The sequence below is a fragment of the Podarcis erhardii genome (assembly GCF_964252035.2).
Source record: "Podarcis erhardii genome assembly, chromosome: 10".
Taxonomy (NCBI): Eukaryota; Metazoa; Chordata; class Lepidosauria; order Squamata; family Lacertidae; genus Podarcis; species Podarcis erhardii.
In genome coordinates this window covers 55,688,094-55,710,121 of record NC_138500.1, presented here as the reverse complement: position 1 = coordinate 55,710,121, position 22,028 = coordinate 55,688,094, and the positions used below count along the sequence as shown (strand labels likewise).

The following is a 22,028-nucleotide window of genomic DNA, read 5'->3' as shown; positions in this document are numbered from 1 at the left end:
TTGTAGAGGGGGTTTATTAGAGTTCCCACAGTTTTTGACAGGGACTCATGGCAGTTAAATAAGACTTTGGGGAGCGATGTATGTTTAGATGTGATTTATATCATATTGACTTTCCTGGCTTATAGATATAAACATGTGGCACTATAGCCAGTGGCCGGGGGGGCGGGCAATGATTACCTGAGCTCCCACCACTGGTGGTGTTGCAGTTTATTTGTTGTTGCAAATGCACTCATAGGAAAAGCATGGATATCTTTTGTTATGATGGCATTTTGGGGGGGTGGGATAGGGAATACATATTATACATACCTATGGGACTGCCTCTCCTGGTATGCCCCGCAGAGGACCTTAAGGTCCACAAATGACAACACTTTGGAGATCCCAGGTCACAAGGTGGTTAGATTGGTCTCAACTAGGGCCAGGGCCTTTTCAGTACTGGCCCCGACTTGGTGGAACGCTCTGTCAAGAGACTAGGGCCCTGCAGGACTTGACATCTTTCCGCAGGGCCTGCAAGACACAGCTGTTCCACCTGGCCTTTGGTTTGGACTCAGCCTAACCCTTATGTTTCACTCCCCTTACGGTTTTGATCTATGGGCTACTTTTAAAATGAGGCTGCATTTTAAATTGCATTTTAACCTGTATTTAAAATTGGTTTCTTTCCCCCTATTATGTTTTTATTGTAATTTTACTGGTGTTAGCCACCCTGAGCCCGGCTCTGGCCAGGGAGGGCAGGGTATAAATAATTTTTTTTATTATCATCATCATTATTATTATTATTAGCCAGAACAGCTAAAATATATTCTAAAGTCTGACACCAGGATGAAGTAACACTAGGAGCAGATTCAACTGGGGAAAAGTCGACTTGGTGAATAAATTCATTCCTAAAACCACTCATGTTTCATTTTTAAGTCAACTGCTAACACTGTTCCATTTCAAAGTCAAAAATGGAAGCTTGCAGGTGAGAAGATATGCAGCTAATCGTTTGCTCTAGGTGGCTTCTGAAGTGATATGCTATTCGAGTTCTTGCAAAGTTGTTCTGCTTCCTCTGCCAGAATAAAACAAGCTACAAATCGATTGGAGGCAGTAACTCACTTCCCCTAGGAAGCCACTGGCTGAAGGACCCCAAGATGCCTCTGAGATCAGCATCCATACCTGAAGGCTGGAACATGAGCGATAATAGAACACTTAAAACAAAACAAAACAAAACAAAACAAAACAAAACAAAACAAAACAAAACAAAACAAAACAAAACAAAACAAAACAAAACAAAACAAAACAAAACAAAAGAACCCAGGACATTGCAGGTTTGCTGTCAATAGTAATAAACATAACCCATGATCATTCTTGCATTTTAAAAGGACATACTATTATAGTTAACAATCTGCGCAGGACAAGCGGAATTGTCTTACCTGAGACGCTCTGCCGATTTGCATCAGAATCCCCGTTGCTTGTACTTGAGTTGTTGGGAGAGTTGCTGTCCACCCCTCCCAGCAGAGGGCGCAAGTGGCTCACCGAGACTTGCTCAATGAACGAGGTCCCATACTTGCGAAAATACCACCACTCAAATATCTAAAAACAGAAGTGAATATGTGCATTTATTAGTTTGCTTTCCTTAACTCCAAAGTAATTCCCACTGGCCACTTGTGTTTTCTTTTAAGCTCTGATTCTATATTTAAAGGTATTTTTTGGATGAATTGTTATCCTTATTTATTCTTTATACAGTGCCGTCAGTATATGCGGTGTTGCTTTATAAATCATAACCTGAGTTAAAGCAGCTCAGGTAGCAGAGCTAAGAAAGGCCTGAAATATTCAAGAGCTGCTGCCAGTCCAAACAGACAATACTGGGCTGAATGGTCCAATTCATAGAAGTCAACGTTATATTCTAAAAGGGAAATGCCTGGCCAGTTATTACGAAGAGGCTTCTTTGCTGGTTTCTGTCCCTTTCATAATTTTTTTTTTTTCATTTTCTCACCCTCTGGAAAAAGAAGATCTACCGCAGAATTTGCTCTGGATATTCTCCACCATTTTTGTGTGTGTGTTGGTTGCCATTTGCCTCCCCCACCTCCAAAATGTCCTGGAAAGATGCAATATTGTAGAGAGTGAAAAATGGTGACCACGCTGCTCAACATGGTTGCAACATCAACAACTTTGGGCAGCCGAGGGGGGGGGGGAGAAAGCAGCTCCGTGACTTCTGCTGACAAGTCCCACCCCAGTGAAACTGGAGAAATTTGGTGAAATGGCACCCCCTAAAACTTCTCTGTCTGCAAATGTTGTTGTTGTTGTTTAGTCGTGTCCGACTCTTTGTGACCCCATGGACCAGAGCACGCCAGGCACTCCTGTCTTCCACTACCTCCCACAGTTTGGTCAAACTCATGCTGGTAGCTTCGAGAACACTGTCCAACCATCTCGTCCTCTGTCATCCCCTTCTCCTTGTGCCCTCCATCTTTCCCAACATCAGGGTCTTTTCCAGGGAGTCGTCTCCTCTCATGAGGTGGCCAAAGTACTGGACCCTCAGCTTCAGGATCTGTCCTTCCAGTGAGCACTCAGGGCTGATTTCCTTCAGAATGGATAGGTTTGATCTTCTTGCAGTCCATAGGACTCTCAAGAGTCTTCTCCAGCACCATAATTCAAAAGCATCAATTCTTCCCCGATCAGCCTTCTTTATGGTCCAGCTCTCACTTCCATACATCACTATGTCCGCAAATAGGTTGCAGAATTAAAAGGGGAATGTTTGCATACAGCGCTCTTTTCTATATCCTGAATAGGATCTCCATTGAATATCTGCTTGGGGTGAGTTATGTGAATTAAATATCTGTTTGGGGTGATTCTTCAACATCAACTTCGTTGGACTGGTCATGTTGTGCGGATGCCTGATTATCGTCTTTTTTTTTTTTTTTTTTTTATAATAATTTTTATTGATTTTACAACATAAAGAAAAAACAAAACAAACATAATGCGACTTCCCCAAACCTCCCCTTCACTGCATCCAAATTTCAAAATTTTTAGCAATTCTTCATCCCATTTTTATATTTAATTCTCTTTAAAAAGAATTTCTGCTTTATAAATTTCGATTTATAGCTGTAATTCTTAGTGTCCAATCCCCTGACATCTTAACATTCCGAAATTTTACAACAATTTTTAAGATAGATTTTAAATTTTTTCCAGTCCTCCTCCACTGTCTCTTTCTTCTGGTCACGGATTCTGCCGGTCATCTCTGCCAGTCCCATAAATTCAGTCACCTTGGTCTGCCATTCTTCCAGAGTAGGTAGTTCTTTAGTCTTCCAGTACTTCGCCAAAAGGATTCTTGCTGCTGTTGTTGCGTACATAAAAAAGGTCCTATCTTTCTTTGGTACCAATTGGCCGACCATGCCCAAGAGAAAAGCCTCCGGTTTCTTTACAAATGTCCACTTAAGGATTTTCTTAATTTCATTATAGATCATTTCCCAGTAGGCCTTAATCTTTGGGCAGGTCCACCAAAGGTGATAAAAAGTTCCTTCACATTCATTACACTTCCAGCAATTATTATTGGGCAAATGATATATCTTTGCAAGCTTGACTGGGGTCATGTACCACCTATAGATCATTTTCATTATGTTCTCTTTCAGGGCACTACATGCCGTAAATTTAATACCTGTGGTCCATAACTGCTCCCAGTCAGCAAACATAATATCATGACCAATATCTTGTGCCCACTTAATCATGGCTGATTTAACCGTTTCATCTTGTGTGTTCCATTTTAGCAGCAGATTATACATTCTAGACAAATTCTTAGTATTGGGTTCTAGCAATTCTGTTTCTAACTTTGACCTCTCCTTCTGAAATCCTAGTTTTCTGTCCTGCTTAAAAGTTTCATTAATCTGGTAATAATGTAACCAGTCTCGGACTTTAGGTTTCAATTTCTCAAAACTCTGTAGTTTCAGCTTTTCACCATCATATTCTACAATTTCACAATATTTTGGCCAGTCTGTATCCATGTTCAATCTTTTTACCGCCTTAGCTTCCATTGGTGACAGCCACCTGGGGGTTTTACTTTCAAACAAATCTTTATATCGATTCCATACATTATACAATGCTTTCCTAATAATATGATTTTTAAAATTTCTATGTACCTTTACCTTGTCATACCATAAATATGCATGCCAACCAAAACTATTATCATAGCCTTCCAGGTCCAGAATGTCTGTATTCTCAAGAAGTAGCCATGGTTTCAGCCAGCAAAAAGCTGCTGCTTCATAGTAAAGTTTTAAGTCCGGCAGGGCAAAGCCCCCTCTATCCTTTGCATCAGTCAAAATCTTAAATTTAATTCTGGGTTTTCTGCCCTGCCAGACAAATTTAGATATATCTTTCTGCCACTTCTTGAAACAGTCCATCTTATCTAAAATTTGCAATGTCTGGAACAAAAACAACAATCTCGGCAATACATTCATCTTAATTACAGCAATTCGGCCTAACAAGGAAAGTCTCAATCTTGACCATATATCGAAATCTTTCTTCACTTCAGCCCAGCATTTCTCATAATTATCTTTAAATAGATTCACATTCTTAGATGTTAAGTTCACCCCCAGATATTTTACCTTTTTAGTAATTTCCAAACCCGTTTCTCTTTGAAAACTATCTTTTTCCCCCACCGTGAGATTTTTTTCCAACACCTTTGTCTTGTGTTTATTCAATTTAAAACCTGCTACCTGACCAAATATTTCAATAAGTTCCAAAACTCTTTTTGTACTAGTTTCTGGCTGTTGTAGTGTCAAAACTAGGTCATCTGCAAATGCTCTTAGCTTATAATGTTTAGTTCCGACCTGTATACCTTTAACCAGCTGGTCTCTTCTAATCATGTTAAGGAAAACCTCCAGTACCGATATAAACAATAGAGGGGAAATTGGGCATCCCTGTCGTGTCCCTTTCTCTATTGGAATTTCATCCATAACCATACCATTTACAATAAGTTTGGCCTTTTGCTCAGAATAAATTGCACTTATACCATTTTCAAAGTTCTTGCCTACCCCCATTCCTTGGAGATTCCTCTTCATAAAGCTCCAACAAATATTGTCAAAGGCTTTCTCTGCATCCACAAAAATCAAAACAGCTTTTCTATTTATGTCAGTTTCCAAAAGTTCTAGAATATCTATAATATTCCTCACATTGTCTGACAAATGCCTGCCTGGTAGAAAGCCTGTTTGGTCCCTGTGAATCTCCTCTAACAGCACTTTTTTGAATCTTTTTGCTAGAATGTCTGCAAAAATTTTATAATCCACGTTCAAAAGTGATATAGGGCGGTAATTCTTGACTTGATGTTTCTCAGTTTCTGTCTTTGGTATAAGTGAGATGAATGCTTCCTTCCACGATTCGGGAGCCTTTTTCCCCTCCAAAATTTGATTGCAGACTTCTTTCAATGGTTGTATTAACCAATCCTTCAATACTTTATAATATCTCGCAGTTAATCCATCTGGTCCTGGTGATTTTCCCAGCTTCATATCCTGGATGGCACTCTCTATTTCTTGATCTGTAATTTTCTCGTTTAAACTCCTTCTGTTGTTTTCAGAGATTTTTGATAGTCCGTATTTTCCAATAAATTCTTCTATCTCCTGTTCATTTTTTGGCCCTTGTTTGTATAATTTCTTAAAGAAACTTTGAAAACAATTACTTATCTCATTTGGTTTATTAATAAACTTCCCATCTACTTCGAGTGATGTCACTGTATTCAATTTTTGTCTCTTTTTCAGTTGCCAAGACAGTAGCTTCCCACATTTATCTGCAGATTCAAAAGTCTTTTGTCTCATTTGTTTAATTTTCCATTCTATTTCCTGGTTCGTCAATTCCATATATTGTGTTTGATAGAATTTTATTTCTCTTAATATCTCCTGGGATTTAGGCTTAGATCTCAATTTCTTCTCCCCTTCTTTTATTAGATTCCAAATTTTCTCTTTCTTCTCATTCTGCTTTTTCCTCTTTATTGAATTCTGTTGTATTAGGAAGCCACGCATCACGGCTTTACTTGCGTCCCAAATGATTCTTTTTTCTGTATCTGATCTCAAATTGATCTCGAAGTAGTCTTTAAGTGTTTCTTGGGCCTTTTTGCAAATTTCCCCATCTCCAAAGAGAGTGTCATTCATTCTCCATCTAAAGGTTCCAGCTGTTGTCAGTTTCATTTCCATCTTGACAGCATTATGGTCAGAGCAGGTCTTTGGGCAGATTTCTGTTTTTTTAACCTTTGATGCCAGATTACTAGAAATCCATATTTGATCAATTCTAGTCCATGTCATTTTTGCTTCAGAGAAGAAAGTCCCCTCCCTTTCCAGAGGGTTCCTAGTTCTCCAAATATCGATCAGATCCATAGTGTCAGTCAGGTCAAAAAAAGTCTTTGGTAGTCTTCCGTCATTAGATATTGTTTGTCTTTGGGCCTTATCCATGTTTATAGAGACGACTCCATTCATGTCACCCATCATTATAATTTTAAAGTCCAAAAAGTCCATTAAAGTCTCATGCAACTTCTTGAAGAATTCAGCCTTCCCCTCATTTGGTGCATAAACTCCAACAATCAATATTTTTTCTCCATAAATTTGGATTTCCACTGCCAGGTATCTTCCTTGGTCATCCTTAAAGATCAGTTTTGGTTCAAATTTTTCCTTGACATAAATCACAACTCCTCTTTTCTTGACTCTATCTGATGATATAAATTCTTGTCCTAATCTCTTGTTTATTAAAAGTTTTCTATGTATCCTGGCAATGTGAGTTTCTTGTAAACAGATTACGTCTAGATGTTCCTTCTTTAATAAATGAAATACTTGGCCCCTTTTTCGAGGGTGGTTCAAACCATTGCCCTGATTATCGTCTTCCAAAGCAACTACTCTATTCTGAACTTAAAAATGGAAAGCGTAAATGCTGGTGGTCAACAAAACAGGTTTAAAGACTGTCTCAAGGCAAATCTTAAAAAATGTAGTATAAACACCAACAATTGGGAAACACTTGCCAATTGGAGAACAGCCTTTACCAAAGGTGCCATGGGCTTTGAAGACACTCAAACTCAGGATGCAAGGGAGAAATGTGCTAAGAGGAAGGCAAGCTTGGCAAATCCACACCATGATCAACTCTCACCAGGAAACCAATGTCCCCACTGTGGAAGGACGTGTGGATCCAGAATTGGCCTCCACAGTCACTTACAGACTCCTTGTTAAAACTGTGTTGATGGAAGACAATCTTACTCGGCTACAAGTGATCGCCAAAGAAGCAGCAGAAGAGAGAAGAATGTGAGGGGAGCCCAAACTGACCTCGGCACTTTCTCTACCCCTTCTCAGTAACCTTACATGAACAACGTACATCACAGCACAAAGCAAATCGTAATGCCGTAGTGTAAACGGCAGTAGCACTAATGCAGCAGTGGCATCTGACCCTTTTCCCTACATTTACTGGACCTCTGGCCCAAACTGTGTTTGCAAAGGATGCAGCTGTAAGCCAGCTGCTTTCTCCTTATGTTGGGTTACATGCCTCAGAGATCACATGCCCTTGTCATATCCTGCCCACCTACTACAGCCAAGCATAACTTTTTAGCACCATCGAGTGCAGGACTATCACTCATCTTCATACTTGTGTCCTGGCTTGGCAGCAACCGAAGCAGTTTACAGTTATTACTTAAATAATTATTCAGTGTGGTTAAAACAAAAAATTGAACAATTTCAGTATCTATCAACTTTGTTTCTAAAAAAGGCATAACAAAATGATAAAAAATATAAATTAATATAACTGCCAATATCCCTGAGCCAGCAGTACAAGAAATGAAATAGCAAGGGACTGCTTCCCCATCACCACTGAATTTTCTTAATGCAATGTAATGAACGGCTGATAAATTAAAACAATGTGAATATTCTTAATCACTTTCAGTTTAAAGTTATTAGTATCATTGTTATTTTCATATGAAACGGAAGGCAGCCAAACACTAATTTCTCTTTATGAATTCCTGCAAAAATGGCCAAGTTGTGCTTTGAAAGCCTTCATCTTACTGTCCTAATTGTTGGGTCTCTTTAAAAAACAACAGACAGCTCCTCTTCCTATAGTATCTACTCTCCAAGCCTCTTTTGTTCACACCTACAAGGGAAGTTTTGATTTCTCTGAAGGCTAACCATATGCCTTGAGGTGCTATCTGTTCAAGGAATACTCAGGATACAGTAATTAATTCCGTAATGATTTCCCTCTTGCTTGAAAACAACAACAGCAAGGGAAGGAAGGTCTCTAAACCCTTTGGCAAATGTCGTTATTCTTCAGAGATTTCTTTTGTGAATAAGCCTTAAGTAGCAGCGAGAGGCGCTGAAGAGAGATTGCAGCTCTGGTGAACACATTGTTTGCATGGCCTTTTGGCATGCATTGGAACACGTGGAAGGCATGAATTCCACAGCAGGCAAAAAGTCTAAGGTCCAGTCCTTGGTATCTCCAGGTAGGTCTCTTGAACCCCTCTTGAACCCCTGAAGAGCTGCTGGCAGTCAGTCTACTAGAGTGTTCCAGTGACAGAAGTCAAGCTCAATAAGGATGCTCTTCTGATGACTGCTTTAGGTGACTAAGCTTTCTTTTAAAAAAAACTTTCTCAGGAAGATACCCAATATAATGCTCAGGGTGGAGTTACCTTCAGTGAATTGAGGTCCAGGACCTTTAACAAAACCCACTACAGTCGTACCTTGGTTGTTGAACACCCTGGAACTCGGACATTTTGACTCCTGAACGCCGCAAACCTGGAAGTGATTGTTTGTGAATGTTCTTTTGGAACCCAAACGTTCAACGGGGCTTCCGCGGCTTCCAATTGGTAGACTCGGGTTGTATATATGTGTAAATAAACCATATATCATAAAGACACCACAGTCTCCACAGTGTCTCATTGCAGAAGACACAGACTGTGGGCTAAAGCAACCCCTGAAATCCCTTGGAGACTGGGGTAGCATGGCACAATATAAACAGGATTTTAAACAATGTACTGATTTTGGACTCTGCTGCAGAAAAAGCTGTGGTGGTTCCTATTGGCTAGGGATTTAAAAGATGGGATTGGCCAATATGAGAAGATTGACAGAAACAGGTTGGCAAGTGAAGCTCTCTACAGCTGAAAATGGAAGCATGCAAGGCACAAATTTTGTCTTTCGAAAATGAAATTTTAGGTTTGAAGATGCTAGAGACCACACAGCCCATGGCAAATGCAAATTCTTTTAGGTACACAGAGACACAAAGTTGGACGCAGGTGTGTAGGGACGAAATAGCAAGAAAGGTCAGATTTATTTATTTTTTACATGTGGAATCTGACGTTCAAAAGTTTATAGACAGAAGTACTAAAATGCAACAATTTTACTCACCAAAATAAGCCCCGATATTAATGAAGAAGTTCCTGTGAGAGCAACGTAGAACTTGGGCGTCAATGTGTTCAAAAACATACTCACTAAAAGAGAAAAAGAAAACCACTTAATATAGGACATTTTCTAACCTTTTGCAGTTCCAACATTTGCAAGTCAAGTTAAAAGAAAATTTCTTGCTTTTTGAAAACATCAGAAACCAGAGCATGTTGCATTCTATACGAAACCTTAAAGGTAAAGGTAAAGGGACCCCTGACCATTAGGTCCAGTCGTGACAGACTCTGGGGTTGCGGCGCTCATCTCGCTTTATTGGCCGCGGGAGCCGGCGTACAGCTTCCAGGTCATATGGCCAGCATGACTAAGCCGCTTCTGGTGAACCAGAGCAGCACACGAAAATGCTGTTTACCTTCCCGCCGGAGCGATACCTATTTATCTACTTGCACTTTGGCGTGCTTTCAAACTGCTAGGTTGGCAGGAGCAGGGACCAAGCAACGGGAGCTCACCCTGTCGCAGGGATTCGAACCGCCAACCTTCTGATCGACAAGTCCTAGGCTCTGTGGTTTAACCCACAGCGCCACCCACGAAACCTTAATGCTTCCTATATCCAGCACAAAGCTGGACTAGAGAGGGCAGAGCAACATAAAGGCACTCAAGCCTTTGTTTCTGCAATCTATCTAGGCAGCTTTAATCTACCTTCTGGAAATGACATGAAAGACAGAGATTAACGAAAAACCTAACGCTGACTGCCAAAAACATTCAGCATCCTTCTGCCAGCATATAGATGCAAGCCAACAAAGTTATGCTAGTATCTTGCTCAACCTGTCTCCTGAGCACTGTTCTGTATTACAGTGTTAACAAAACCTAGTAGGCAAGCACGGAAGATTTCATGTCAATACTTCCCTTTCAGATCCCTTGCGTTAGCTAAGCAGCTACACGATGTCATAGCAAGGCAAAAGCAAAGCCTGAGCCAAGTGTGATGCAGAAATGCTTTCGTTACAGAGAGTGACTGTTCCTATATGTCACTGGAGCACAATTCTTTATGCCAGCACAATCAAGGGTTCTTAAGAATTTACCGTGCATGAAACCATTTGAACTGAAAGATGGGTCTTGTTTTAACAACTGAAGCACCCTGCTGAACATCTTTCTAGACTTCACCTCCTTTGTCAACCCTTGTTTCCGTTCCTTAAAATCCCACCCTCTTAGCTGCATGTCATTATTGCATAAATTGGAATCTCAAAACAGCACAGCAAAAAACCCCAAAACCCTCTGGGAGAACATTTTTCAGTTCACCTGTATGAAATACCAGTAATTTCATCCCGTAAGCCTCATGACCAAATAGGAATTAGAACTTGTGTTTCCCCAGTAATAGCCCCCAAATCTAATCACCATGCCACCTTGGACTCCCTTTACCCTCTGCTTCTGCTGCCTGAGCAGGAATGGAACAACTTCAAGCAAAAGGGGAAAGTTGGCTTAGTCACCAGTGCCATGGCTTTTTTCAGCCCCTTCCTCAAAGATTCACTCTCTTATTGTTTACTCATTTAGAAACGTACATCCCCAATGCTTCTGTATACCTGAAGGAGCATCCCCACCCCCATCATTCAGCCTGGACACTGAGGTCCACCTCCGAGGGCCTTCTGGCAGTTCCCTCACTGCGAGAAGTGAGGTTACAGTGAACCAAGCAGAGGGGCTTCTCGGTAGTGGCGCCCACCCTGTGGAACACCCTCCCAACAGATGTCAATGAAATAAACTATCTGACTTTTAGAAGACATCTGAAGGCAACCCTGTTTAGGGAAGCTTTTAATGTTTACTAGTCAAAACAAAACAAATTCCTTCCAGTAGCACCTTAAAGACCAACTAAGTCAGTTCTTGGTATGAGCTTTCGTGTGCATGCACACTTCTTCAGAAGAAGTGTGCATGCACACGAAAGCTCATACCAAGAACTGACTTAGTTGGTCTTTAAGGTGCTACTGGAAGGAATTTGTTTTGTTTTGACTATGGCAGACCAACACGGCTACCTATCTGTAACTGGAACTATGGAAGGCACCACATTGAGCCGCATGAAATGGAAGTCCATCAACCTCACCAAGAAACTTGCACAGGTACAGACTGATATCTTCTTTCTTACTAAATGCAAGAACCTGGACATTATACCCAAGGGTCTTAGAATTAAGAACCCTCTACAATCCACGTATCCCACTGTGTATCTGAAGAAGTGTGCATGCACACGAAAGCTCATACCAAGAACTGACTTAGTTGGTCTTTAAGGTGCTACTGGAAGGAATTTGTTTTGTTTTGACTATGGCAGACCAACACGGCTACCTATCTGTAAATGTTTACTAGATTATTGTATTTTAATATTCTGTTGGAAGCCGCCCTGAGTGGTGGGGAAAACCCAGCCAGATGGGTGGGGTATAAATATTAAGTTGTTGTTGTTGTTGTTGTTGTTGTTGTTGTTGTTGTTGTTGTTATTCCACCAGGACTATAATAATGCTTTCACACACAAACACTCATCAGCCTGATGGGCGGGATATAAATTAAAAATTATTATTATTATTATTATGCTTTTTTAAAAAAGATCTAATTTTCTTTTACTAAGCATAAACCACAACCTGCTTCAGACAGCATATTAAAAACATTTTGAGGGAGCTTCCTCTCCCCAGTCAGACCCTTCCCAAGGTGATGGCTGGGAGCCACACAAGAGCTGCTTAAAAACTGCCAGTGCCAAGGCATAAGCAGACGCCCAAGGAGGGCTGGGATGCAAGATCTAGGTGTCAGAGCTGAGGTGTGCACAGAAACACACCAGAGCCAGGAAGACCCTGTTGCGTAGCCCAAGATACAAAGCTCTTTGTAGCCCTTTCTGGAAGTTCAAGTGAGCCCCAAGGCCTGTGGAGGGAAGGAGTGCATGGTTTGAGAATACAGTGGTACCTCGCAAGACGAAATTAATTCGTTCTGCGAGTTTTTTCGTCTTGCGAAGCACGGACTTTGGAAAAGCTTCAAAAATCACCAAAGTCTTCAAAAACCTCAAAAAAGGCGTGCTATGAGTTGCTCCTCGAAGTCAAGTCGCAACTGCACCCCCTGAATGGACGGTTTTAAGAAAAAGGAAACAAACTTGCAAGACAAAGGAAACAAACTTGCAAGACGTTTTCGTCTTGCGAAGCAAGCCCATAGGGAAATTTGTCTTGCGAAGCAACTCAAAAAACGAAAAACTCTTTCGTCTTGCGAGTTTTTTGTCTTACGAGGCATTCGTCTTGCGAGGTACCACTGTACTTCAAGTTGCAGCAGCAATAGTTACTGCAGTGACACACAAAATCAAAGGCTCCTGGGTTCAAGCCTTGTCAGGTCCTAATGAGACTCACAAGAGGAGATGGCTCTCAGCTGTAAATCCGTGTTTGCACTTTACCAACGCACATTATAAAGAGGGGCTCAAAAGGCCAAATTTTCTTCTTAGTAACAAAGCTAGGAAAATTAGTGTTCTAGCCTAACTGTTCTATTTTTTTTTTATGTGAATGATTCCCCCACCTCCATCCCTGGCACCTTTATTTTTTGGTATGAAGGAATTTTCAGTTGTATGAGTTCTAGCAGTATAGCTGAGACACATCATGGAGAACTAGTCCAATATGCATAATCTATGTAAACTCATGAGTTACTCTTCAGTCTTCAACCTTTGGATTCCTCAGCAGTCCAGTTCTTATCTCACTCTGGGATTTTAAATCTTTCTTAACCCGCAGGAGAATGGAGGAATCAGGGTCAAACAGCATCTTCATACACATTTTAAACAAGAGACACTAGCATGGCCAGTCTACTCAAGACTGTGTTCCCTTCCCATCATTTCCTTCATCCAAATACCACACGAACCCTTCTACCTGATTTATTGATCAAGTGATTTATTGTACTGTATTTATTGTCACACAGTACAAATACAGGAACGTTGTGAAACTAAGGTGGGGGGCAATGTTGTGAGTGTGCAGTAATACCTCTGGATACGAACGGGATCTGTTTCGGATCCCCGTTCACATCCCGAAGCAAACGTAACCTGCGCCTGCGGGTCGCGATTTGCCGCTTCCGCGCATGCGCGTGACGTCATTTTGACCATCTGCGCATGTGTGAGCAGCAAAACCCGGAAGTAACGCATTCCGTTACTTCCGGGTCACCATGGAGCACAACCCGAAAGCGCTCAACCTGAAGCATATTTAACCCGAGGTATGACTGTATTTAGGGACGCGGGTGGCGCTGTGGGTAAAACCTCAGCGCCTAGGGCTTGCCGATCGCATGGTCGGCGGTTCGAATCCCCGCAGCGGGGTGAGCTCCCATCTTTCGGTCCCAGCTCCTGCCCACCTAGCAGATCGAAAGCACCCCTAAGTGCAAGTAGATAAATAGGTACCGCTTTATAGCGGGAAGGTAAACGGCGTTTCCGTGTGCTGTGCTGGTGCCGGCTCGCCAGAGCAGCCTCGTCACGCTGGCCACAGAAGTGTCTCCGGACAGCGCTGGCCCCCGGCCTCTTAAGTGAGATGGGCGCACAACCCTAGAGTCGGACACGACTGGCCCGTACGGGCAGGGGTACCTTTACCTTTATCTTTATGACTGTATTTAATAAAAACTTTTTATCAAACTCTTTAGTTTTCTAACTGCAAGGTTTGGCTAGGATTCTGTGTGAGACAGAAAAAACACTCCCCTCATTGTATAATAATATTTTTAGCTGAATATTCCTGATTCATTCTGGAGGTACTGAGTGTCCCTGTTTGGAGGTATTCCTTTTTTTCTTGTAGGACAAAAATGCACAGTTCGTCAGGCTCCAGTTCCTATAAAATGCAGCTGCAGAAGAGTCAACGCACCACATGAATCTAAATGCTTGCTAAACAGGCCCTTGCCAGGCAGCTGCAATTATGCTACATCTCTAAACTGCTGCGCTAATTTATTTCACTGCATATTAGGCTCACTAGATGAGACGGTGCTATGGAGAGCAACAAAGGAAATAAGTGCTGCTTGCCATAAAACATTTGACAGAGCTATAAAAATGATCAGTATCTTGGCATATGCAGCTGTCTCAACGAGCCAGGAGGAGCACCAATTGCTAGACCTTTGCGGGGAGCGCTAAATATGATAACAAGCTTCTTCTCCATTTTAATATATGCATCCTGTTATGACAAAAGTTGTATTTGTCTAGAAATGCTACAAATCCCTCTCCAACATTTATTTTTTGTCAATATTTCCATAATCTCAATAATATGCATAAGGAAGCACATATGATTATTTTCCTGGTTGTCATACAGATTTGATTTCAGTCAAAAGCACTTTGTCAATGAGTGTGGGGTGGGGGAGAGAGTTATAGTAGTTCCTCACTATGGGTAGGTATCCTGTTTACATGGCACAAAGGTTTATGAGGTTAAGCTTTATTGAGAGCAAAGCCAACGAACTAAAACTCATTATCAGGAGTCATTTAATGTGATTAATGGCTTTGGTTCTTTGCAAACACCTGGTCAGCACATTTCTCTCTTCTTTTCTACAGAGGGTTTCCCTCTTCTCTTGAGAAAAGCAGAGCAACTCCAGCTGCACTGATTCTATGTGCTTTCAGTGTTTACAAGAAAGGTGGCTGATTATGACCTATGGTCAGTGCAAAAACACTCCTTTGCCCGAAGAATGACAGCAAACAGTACCTTTGCCAGCTGCAAGATCGCCCTCATTTTGACACCTCAGGGTTCTCCCAGAATACTCACTTATTGAGTATTCGTCCTGATTTGTTTGCAGGGAGATTAGAAGATGTTGGTTAGCTAATGAGAATTACAGTCATACCTCAGAAAAGTCGAACGGAATCCATTCCAGAAGTTTGTTCGACTTCCAAAACATTCGGAAACCAAGGCGCAGCTTCTGATTGGCAAGAGGAAGCTCATGCAGCCAATCGGAAGCCACGGAAGCCACGGACATTCGGCTTCCAAAAAAAATGCTCACAAACTGGAACAATCACTTCCGGGTTTACGGCGTTCAGGAACCAAAACATCTGAGTTCCAGGGTGTTCAGGATCCAAGGTACGACTGCATTTCTAATTTTTTTCACTGGGAGGTTAGAGGACGTTACATCAAAGTAAATGAAATCCCACACTTTCCAGGGCATTTCCCCATCACTTTCCATACTGCAAAACGCCCAGACTTTTTGGGAAGCGAGTTTGTTGCACAAGGCTTTCCACTCAACTGTAAGAGTATGATCTGAATTGGCCTGTAGGTATCCCACCTGAAAATAGCAAAAAGTCAGGAAGCGCCCCATGTCTCACATGAAGAATCTTGGATTAAAGGCTGAATCCTAATACAATCATCCTTTCCTATGTATCCACAGCTTAAGTAGAAAACACACATTTGAATTCAATGTTTAAGTTTTAGCTCCACCCTGCTTTCCTCTGTCCTATTGAGCTCTCCCATTACGACCATTTGCTTTCTTTTAAAAAGCAGATGATGATGATGATGATGATGATGATGATGATGATACAAAGACACCTCTTGAGCATGTACAGAGTGACTTCCCTTCTACATTGAGCAACTACAGTCTATCCACACAAACTGAGAATGAAGGAATGGGTCTGATAGTAGACCTCCCACAATTAGCTTTCTTGAATGTATTCTGATGACACAGCCCAGAGAGACACTTTTTGAAACGTTCTAAAATACGTAAAGGCAGCATGCTGAAAATCAGACTCAAAAACACCCAAAGCTCCATGGAGACCAAGGCTATAATTATCGACAAGTAGGAGGTTTACACTTTAAGCTGCTTGACTGCTCAAGCTGCATTAGATCTTTTAAAAACCGTTAAACGTGTCTTCAACGGTCATGTGTTCTGGCAAACAGAATTACCATCAAAGCCATGACTGCTCGCCGTCAAAAGCTAGGGTGTGATTTTGTAAAAAAAAAAAAGAAGAAGCTGCTGAGCTTCTTAAATCTGCAACGTTTTCAAGTTGGGACTGGGTCCAACCCAAATGGCTCTTGCATTAATTGAAATGCATCATGCTGGGTGATGTTTCTCACGTCTTCTTGACTTCGTTGCCCCCTGTGTCATTTCCCCCTCTTTCCCAGGGCCTGTTTTCTGAGCAGAGGGTTTACTCCAGAGTTCTGGAGAGTCCTGGAGAGTCCTGGAGCTAGCATTTGTTCTTGGGTTTCCCTGTTGGGAGTTCTAATTCTTGTTGGTACTATGTATCGTTAAGTTAAAAAGGAAACTCTGTTACGATTTCTGTATTATTGTATTTGATGTTTGTTTGCAAGCTATGTGGGAAGTGGGGGTACAAATCCAAGTCCAGAAAGGACTTCCTATTATTCTTTTTTAGTAGCTGCAGCTTAAATGTAAATTTTAGTGCCTTTAAGTACTGATACACACTGCTTCGATATCTCAGTAGCAGAAATTACATAAACCAGCAAGGCCAGCAATCAGGGATGATGGGCATTGTAGTCCAGCAATATTTGGAGGGCACCACAAGCACTATCCTAATGTAAGGTATCCTTTAGCAATAGTGGTCTGTGTTTACCACTGAAGCAGAGCAAATAGCAATCCGCAGAAACCCCAATTTCAGTTTGCTCTGATTCAGCGGTAAAACACAAATTTTCCTGGGGGAAAGGGGCAGAAGGAAGAAGAAAAAAAACCACTCAGACACAAACCTAGAAATCCAAGCCCTGTGTCTATAAATGCAGCACTAAAGTGTGGATAAGCCGTCATCTAAGCTAAAATAGTGCAAGACTCACTAAGGTATACATTTCCAAGGCCACATTCATACCATTAACTGAAAGCACTAAGATAAACAATCATGGCTTCCCCCTAAGGAATTGTGGGAGCTGTAGTTTGTTAAGGGTGTTGGGAGTTGCTAGGAGACACCCTATCCTCTCCCTTAGCTACAAGTCCCAGAGTTCCCGGGGAAGAGGGATTGGTTGGGATTCTAGGAATAATGAGTAATAATTCATGAAGAAGATTCAGGATTAGCTCTCTTTCAAAGCTATAACAAGTAAAAAAAGATGTTGCAACATAGGAAAGTAGTTCAGCTTTTGCTGTTGTTGTTTGGTTTTAAAGTCAAGGTAAGCTTTCTCAAAATGAAAACAGGCTTGGAAATAAAACTTACAGTTGTTGGGAGGGGGCTGTTTTGTTTTCAAGTGAGCGCACTTGGCTCGGAAACTGAAGTGGCTGTATACATTATTAAACATCATGGGCAGTTAAGGGAATAGCACTGATGACAGCTTAATGCCAGTAAGTGAAAGATGATCCACAGAGTGAAGTTTTGCAGCAGCTTCTTAAAAGATTTTGGTTTTGGCAGCTGTCAAGAAACAGATGTTCCAAAGGTGAGGAGCAACCACTGGGTTAGACACCTAGTTCTTCTGAGCAGCACTGCACCCATAGGAAGATGGAGTGAGAGGGAGAGACTGATAATAATAACCACCGTTATTATGGTGGTTATTATTAACCACCATAATAATGGTGGTTATTATTACCCCCTCTCCTCCCAGCTTCCAAGCTGACGTCAGAAAGTGACGCACATCTCAGAACACTTAACCAGTTAAGTTCTGAACTCTCACAGAGACAGCTTCTCCATAATTCTGTAGTAGCCCATGAAAAGCTTCTCCTGCATGTGTGGGGGACCCTCTGTAAGCGTGGGAGTTAGTTCAGGAGGCTGCAGGGGAGAACAGGGGAATGTGTTCTCTCTCCTCAATCTAGAGCAGCGGTTCTCAGCCTGTGGGTCCCCAGATGTTGTTGGACTACAACTCCCATCATCCCTGAGCTCTGGCCTTGCTAGCTAGGGGTGATGGGAGTTGTAGTCCACCAACATCTGGGGACCCACAGGTTGAGAAAGGCTGATCTAGAGACTACACTGGATCTCACCCTCCTGCATGCACCAAAAGAGCCCTTTAATTTGCAGAAGGGACAACCTTGATCAGGCATGGGGGACCTGTGGCCAGATGTGGTTGTCCTCCCACCAGCCAGCATGGCCAACCGTCAGGAATGGTGGGGTCTGGAGTCCATCTGAAGGGACACAGGTTCTCCACCCCTTATTTAGATTCTCAACACACTCACCTCTTTCATACAGACTGGGCATACTGATGATTTAAAGAACGGTTACGCCCTTGGACAGATTTTAGAGACTGCATGAGACATGGAGATAATGCCTCCGGGATGTGTACTAGGCAGAGAAAAAGTGCAACTGAAAACCTATGGGGTGCTTTGTGCAAATGCATCACTCTGCTGAAAGTGTAAAATGTCTCATCAAGGTTAGGGTTGCTTTTGATAACATATATGATTAAATTAAAATGTCACACAAGAGTAAAAAAAAAAAAAAAAAAAAAAAAAAGCTTATCAAGTGCCTGTGGACAAGAAGAGAAAAGCTATTCATACATGTATTCCAAATAATAATGTGTAATTAATTTTTTATTATTATGAAGACCTTTTCATATTTTGCAGCGTCATTCTCCAGGCTTCACCACCAAAGATAATCAACACTGTTAATTCTCTTAAGCCTATCCTAGATATACTTCCAGGTAGTTCAAGAAAGAGTCTGTAACTCAGTGGCAGAACACATTATTTGGTTTGGTTTTTTGCAACCTTTGCTACAAGGGAGCCCTTTCAAGACAGCAGAACGACCCCACCTGAATCCTTTGAAAGCTGCTGTCGGTTGCAGGAGACAATACTAGGCTAAGTGCTCTTGGCCAACATATTACGGGCCAAGGCTTGCTCTGACCTTTGCTCAGCCCTGGGGGAGAGGGTGTTACATGTCCAAGTGGACATGCCCCAAAGTGTAAAAAAGCCTTTCTGGAGAGAGGAAACAGCCTGCAAACTGGGCAGCACCATCAAAACGATCCTATCCCAAGTTGCCACCCACCATACCTCAGTTGGCAGAGGCATCCAGAGGTGAGCCACTGATCTCAATGCACAAGCTACCTAAAAATCTCAATGCACAAGCTACCTAAATTGAAGTAATCTGATCATCCAGGAACCCTGGTCATGAACTCTGTATGGATTTAAAAGATCAACACCAGCACTTTGAACCGTGCCTGGAACTTCACTGAGAGCCACTGCAGTCGCTTAAAGCAGGGTCAGCAACCTTTTTCAGCCGTGGGCCGATCCACTGTCCCTCAGGCCATGTGGTGGGCTGGACTATATTTTGGGAAAAAATGAACAAATTCCTATGCCCCACAAATAACCCAGAGATGCATTTTAAATAAAAGCACACATTCTACTCATGTAAAAACACCAGGCAGGCCCCACAAATAACCCAGAGATGCATTTTAAATAAAAGGACACATTCTACACGCTGATTCCCGGACCATCCGCAGGCCGGATTGAGAAGGAGATTGGGCTGCATCCGACCCCCGGGCCTTAGGTTGCCTACCCCTGGGCTTAAAGACTGGAAAGGGGGTCCCCCATGCCTGAAAGGAATGTGCCTTGTTTTATTTCCAGAAGGCTTTATCAAAACGCTGTATGAATCAGGGATTCCTGCAAGACCTGTCTCAAACGTCCCCTTTGAAAGTGTGGAGTTACAATACAGTACTAAGAAAGCAAAACCAGCAGGTTATTTCAGTCTTGCTGCCTCGGCTGGACGCATGCTGAGGATTATTAGCTAAGCCCCAGAGAGTCATTACCTCTTCCCTCAAGCAGGCTGATAGCAGGCTTTTCACCTGGGAGCTTCCTTGGGTTAATTTAATAGTCTTGTCTAGGAAAACCCTTCAGAGATTGCTCTGCAAATCCCAGCCAGAAGGCTAACAGAGATTAGCGTCGCTATGATCTTGCTGCCTGTGATTTTAAATATACTGTTCTGATTTATGTCCAGAGCTGCTAACGACTGTTACTCGGGGAGGAAGGGATGCAGCGGGGAAAGAATATAGAAACACAAAAAACAACAACCAAGTTTGCTCTTGGAATGCTGCAGCTATGAAAAATAAGTATTTCATGTTGGTTGCTAATTTGAACCGTAAATCCAGAAGACGACTCTGTGGGTAGCAGGTAAACCTCATGAGAATTTGAGATTTTGAGAATGGGATCAATAACCTGTCAATATGGCACTGGGTTTATTTATTTATTTCATAAAATGTATACCCCAGCCTTGATTGTGAAAAGTTGCATACATTACCTCAAAATGGTTTACAAAAGATAAAGCAGTAAAAGCAAGACAAATCTACAACTTGATTTACAATCAATATTTTTAAAAAAACCAATTTAAAACATGCCAAAGTTAAAATACTACAACAAATTGAAAATTACCTCAACTTTCAAAGCATCTGGTAGGCTGGTCTGAACAGAAATATTTTCAGCAGGCACCAAAAAGAGTACAGTGAAGGTGTCTGATTGATCTCTTATTACCTCTTTTTGTTTTGTTGCCACCTCCAAAAAAACCACACCAATCCATTGCCTTTAACTACTTTTGTCAGGAAATTGTTTAGCAAATGGGTGGGGAAGGCCCATGGCTGAAGAAGGGGAAGCCACCTTTTCCGGGGAGCCATCAAAGGTCAAGAGAAAGCTACCTAGCAATGCAAGATCAATATAACCAGGCAGGTCACCCCTAGGGATGAGGCTGCACAATTAACATAGCTTAAGAGTTTTGTGATGATTAAGTGGTATATAATTCTATAAATGGAAGGATAGCTTCTATTTGCTTCAGATAGAATGCTGGTCCTCAAGTGCTTCAGTGGAAAAGAGATCGCATTACTGCCTTCTGACTCAAGAGTACTTTAGTCCAACAGGAATCTAAAGCTGCGGAAATGGGCAAGTCCCTTTAAACAGAAGAGCTTCTCTCACTTGAGAGGACAGGTTGCAACCTTGTCTGTTGTTATTGGTTGCCGAAGCAACATTCTAAATTTGTTCCAGCTTAAGTGTCACACACAACTGACTGCTTCTGATTGCCTTGCCATGGCCCCTTTAGTCTACTAGAACCACCACCGTGAGCAGGTCAGACCCACAAAATCATGCAACAGCGAAGAGGCTGCAGGAGTTTTACAGATGCAGAGTGCTTTGCTTCTGCTTTTCCTGCCTCTGTTGCAATGTGCAAAACGGAGGCTCTCGGCTGCGACAAGAACAGTAAACTCCGGATAATGCCTGTAGAGGGTGAAATGTTCTCCCCAGGAACAAGATCTCAGAGTCCCTGCTTTCTATGCATTACAACAGAAGCTGGGGAAACAGAAATGCAACTCATTCATGTTTTTTATACAATGCTACTGTTCAAAAGGAACAGACCAAACAGGAAGGGAGGAGGAGTAGCATTGTGGTAGGTCCTCTGCAATGCTGACAGAGAAAAGGCAGTACTACTCAACACCTACTATGCCTCTGTCTTCACCCCAAAGGAAACCAATGCCCTGGTGATAACAGAATAAATGATGTAAGGAGGGAACTGCAGCCCAAGATAGGAAAAGAGGTAGTCAGGGAACACCTAGCTACTTTAAATGAATTCAGATCTCCAGGGCCTGATGTGCTGCCTCCAAGGAGCTCATAAAAGAGCTTGCGGATATAATTCTACAGCCTTTAAGAATTCTTGGAGAACAGGTGAGGGCCCTACAGACTGGAGGCGGGCAAGTGTTGTCTCCATTTCAAAAATGGGAAAAGGGTGACTACCAAACACTGAGCTAGAAGGTCCTAGAACAGATAATTCAACAGTTGGTCTGTGAGCATTTAGAAAACGATGCTGTGATTACTAAGACCCAGCATGGGTTTCTCAAAAATAAGTCATGCCAGTCCAATCTTTTTTCTTCTTTTTTT

General features: G+C 42.0%; 1 protein-coding gene across 4 annotated transcripts in view; it reads right to left on the bottom strand.

The window, feature by feature from the left end:
* Nucleotides 1-22,028, bottom strand: part of ST7 (suppression of tumorigenicity 7) — a 106,959-nt gene that overhangs the window by 35,538 nt on the left and 49,393 nt on the right. For all 4 annotated transcript variants that reach the window (XM_081877989.1, XM_081877990.1, XM_081877991.1 and 1 more), the window contains exons 2-3: nucleotides 9,327-9,409; nucleotides 1,407-1,566 (exon numbers count right to left, since the gene is read on the bottom strand). In XM_081877989.1, the coding sequence (XP_081734115.1) occupies nucleotides 1,407-1,566; nucleotides 9,327-9,409 (243 nt within the window). The remainder of the gene's footprint in view (nucleotides 1-1,406; nucleotides 1,567-9,326; nucleotides 9,410-22,028) is intronic.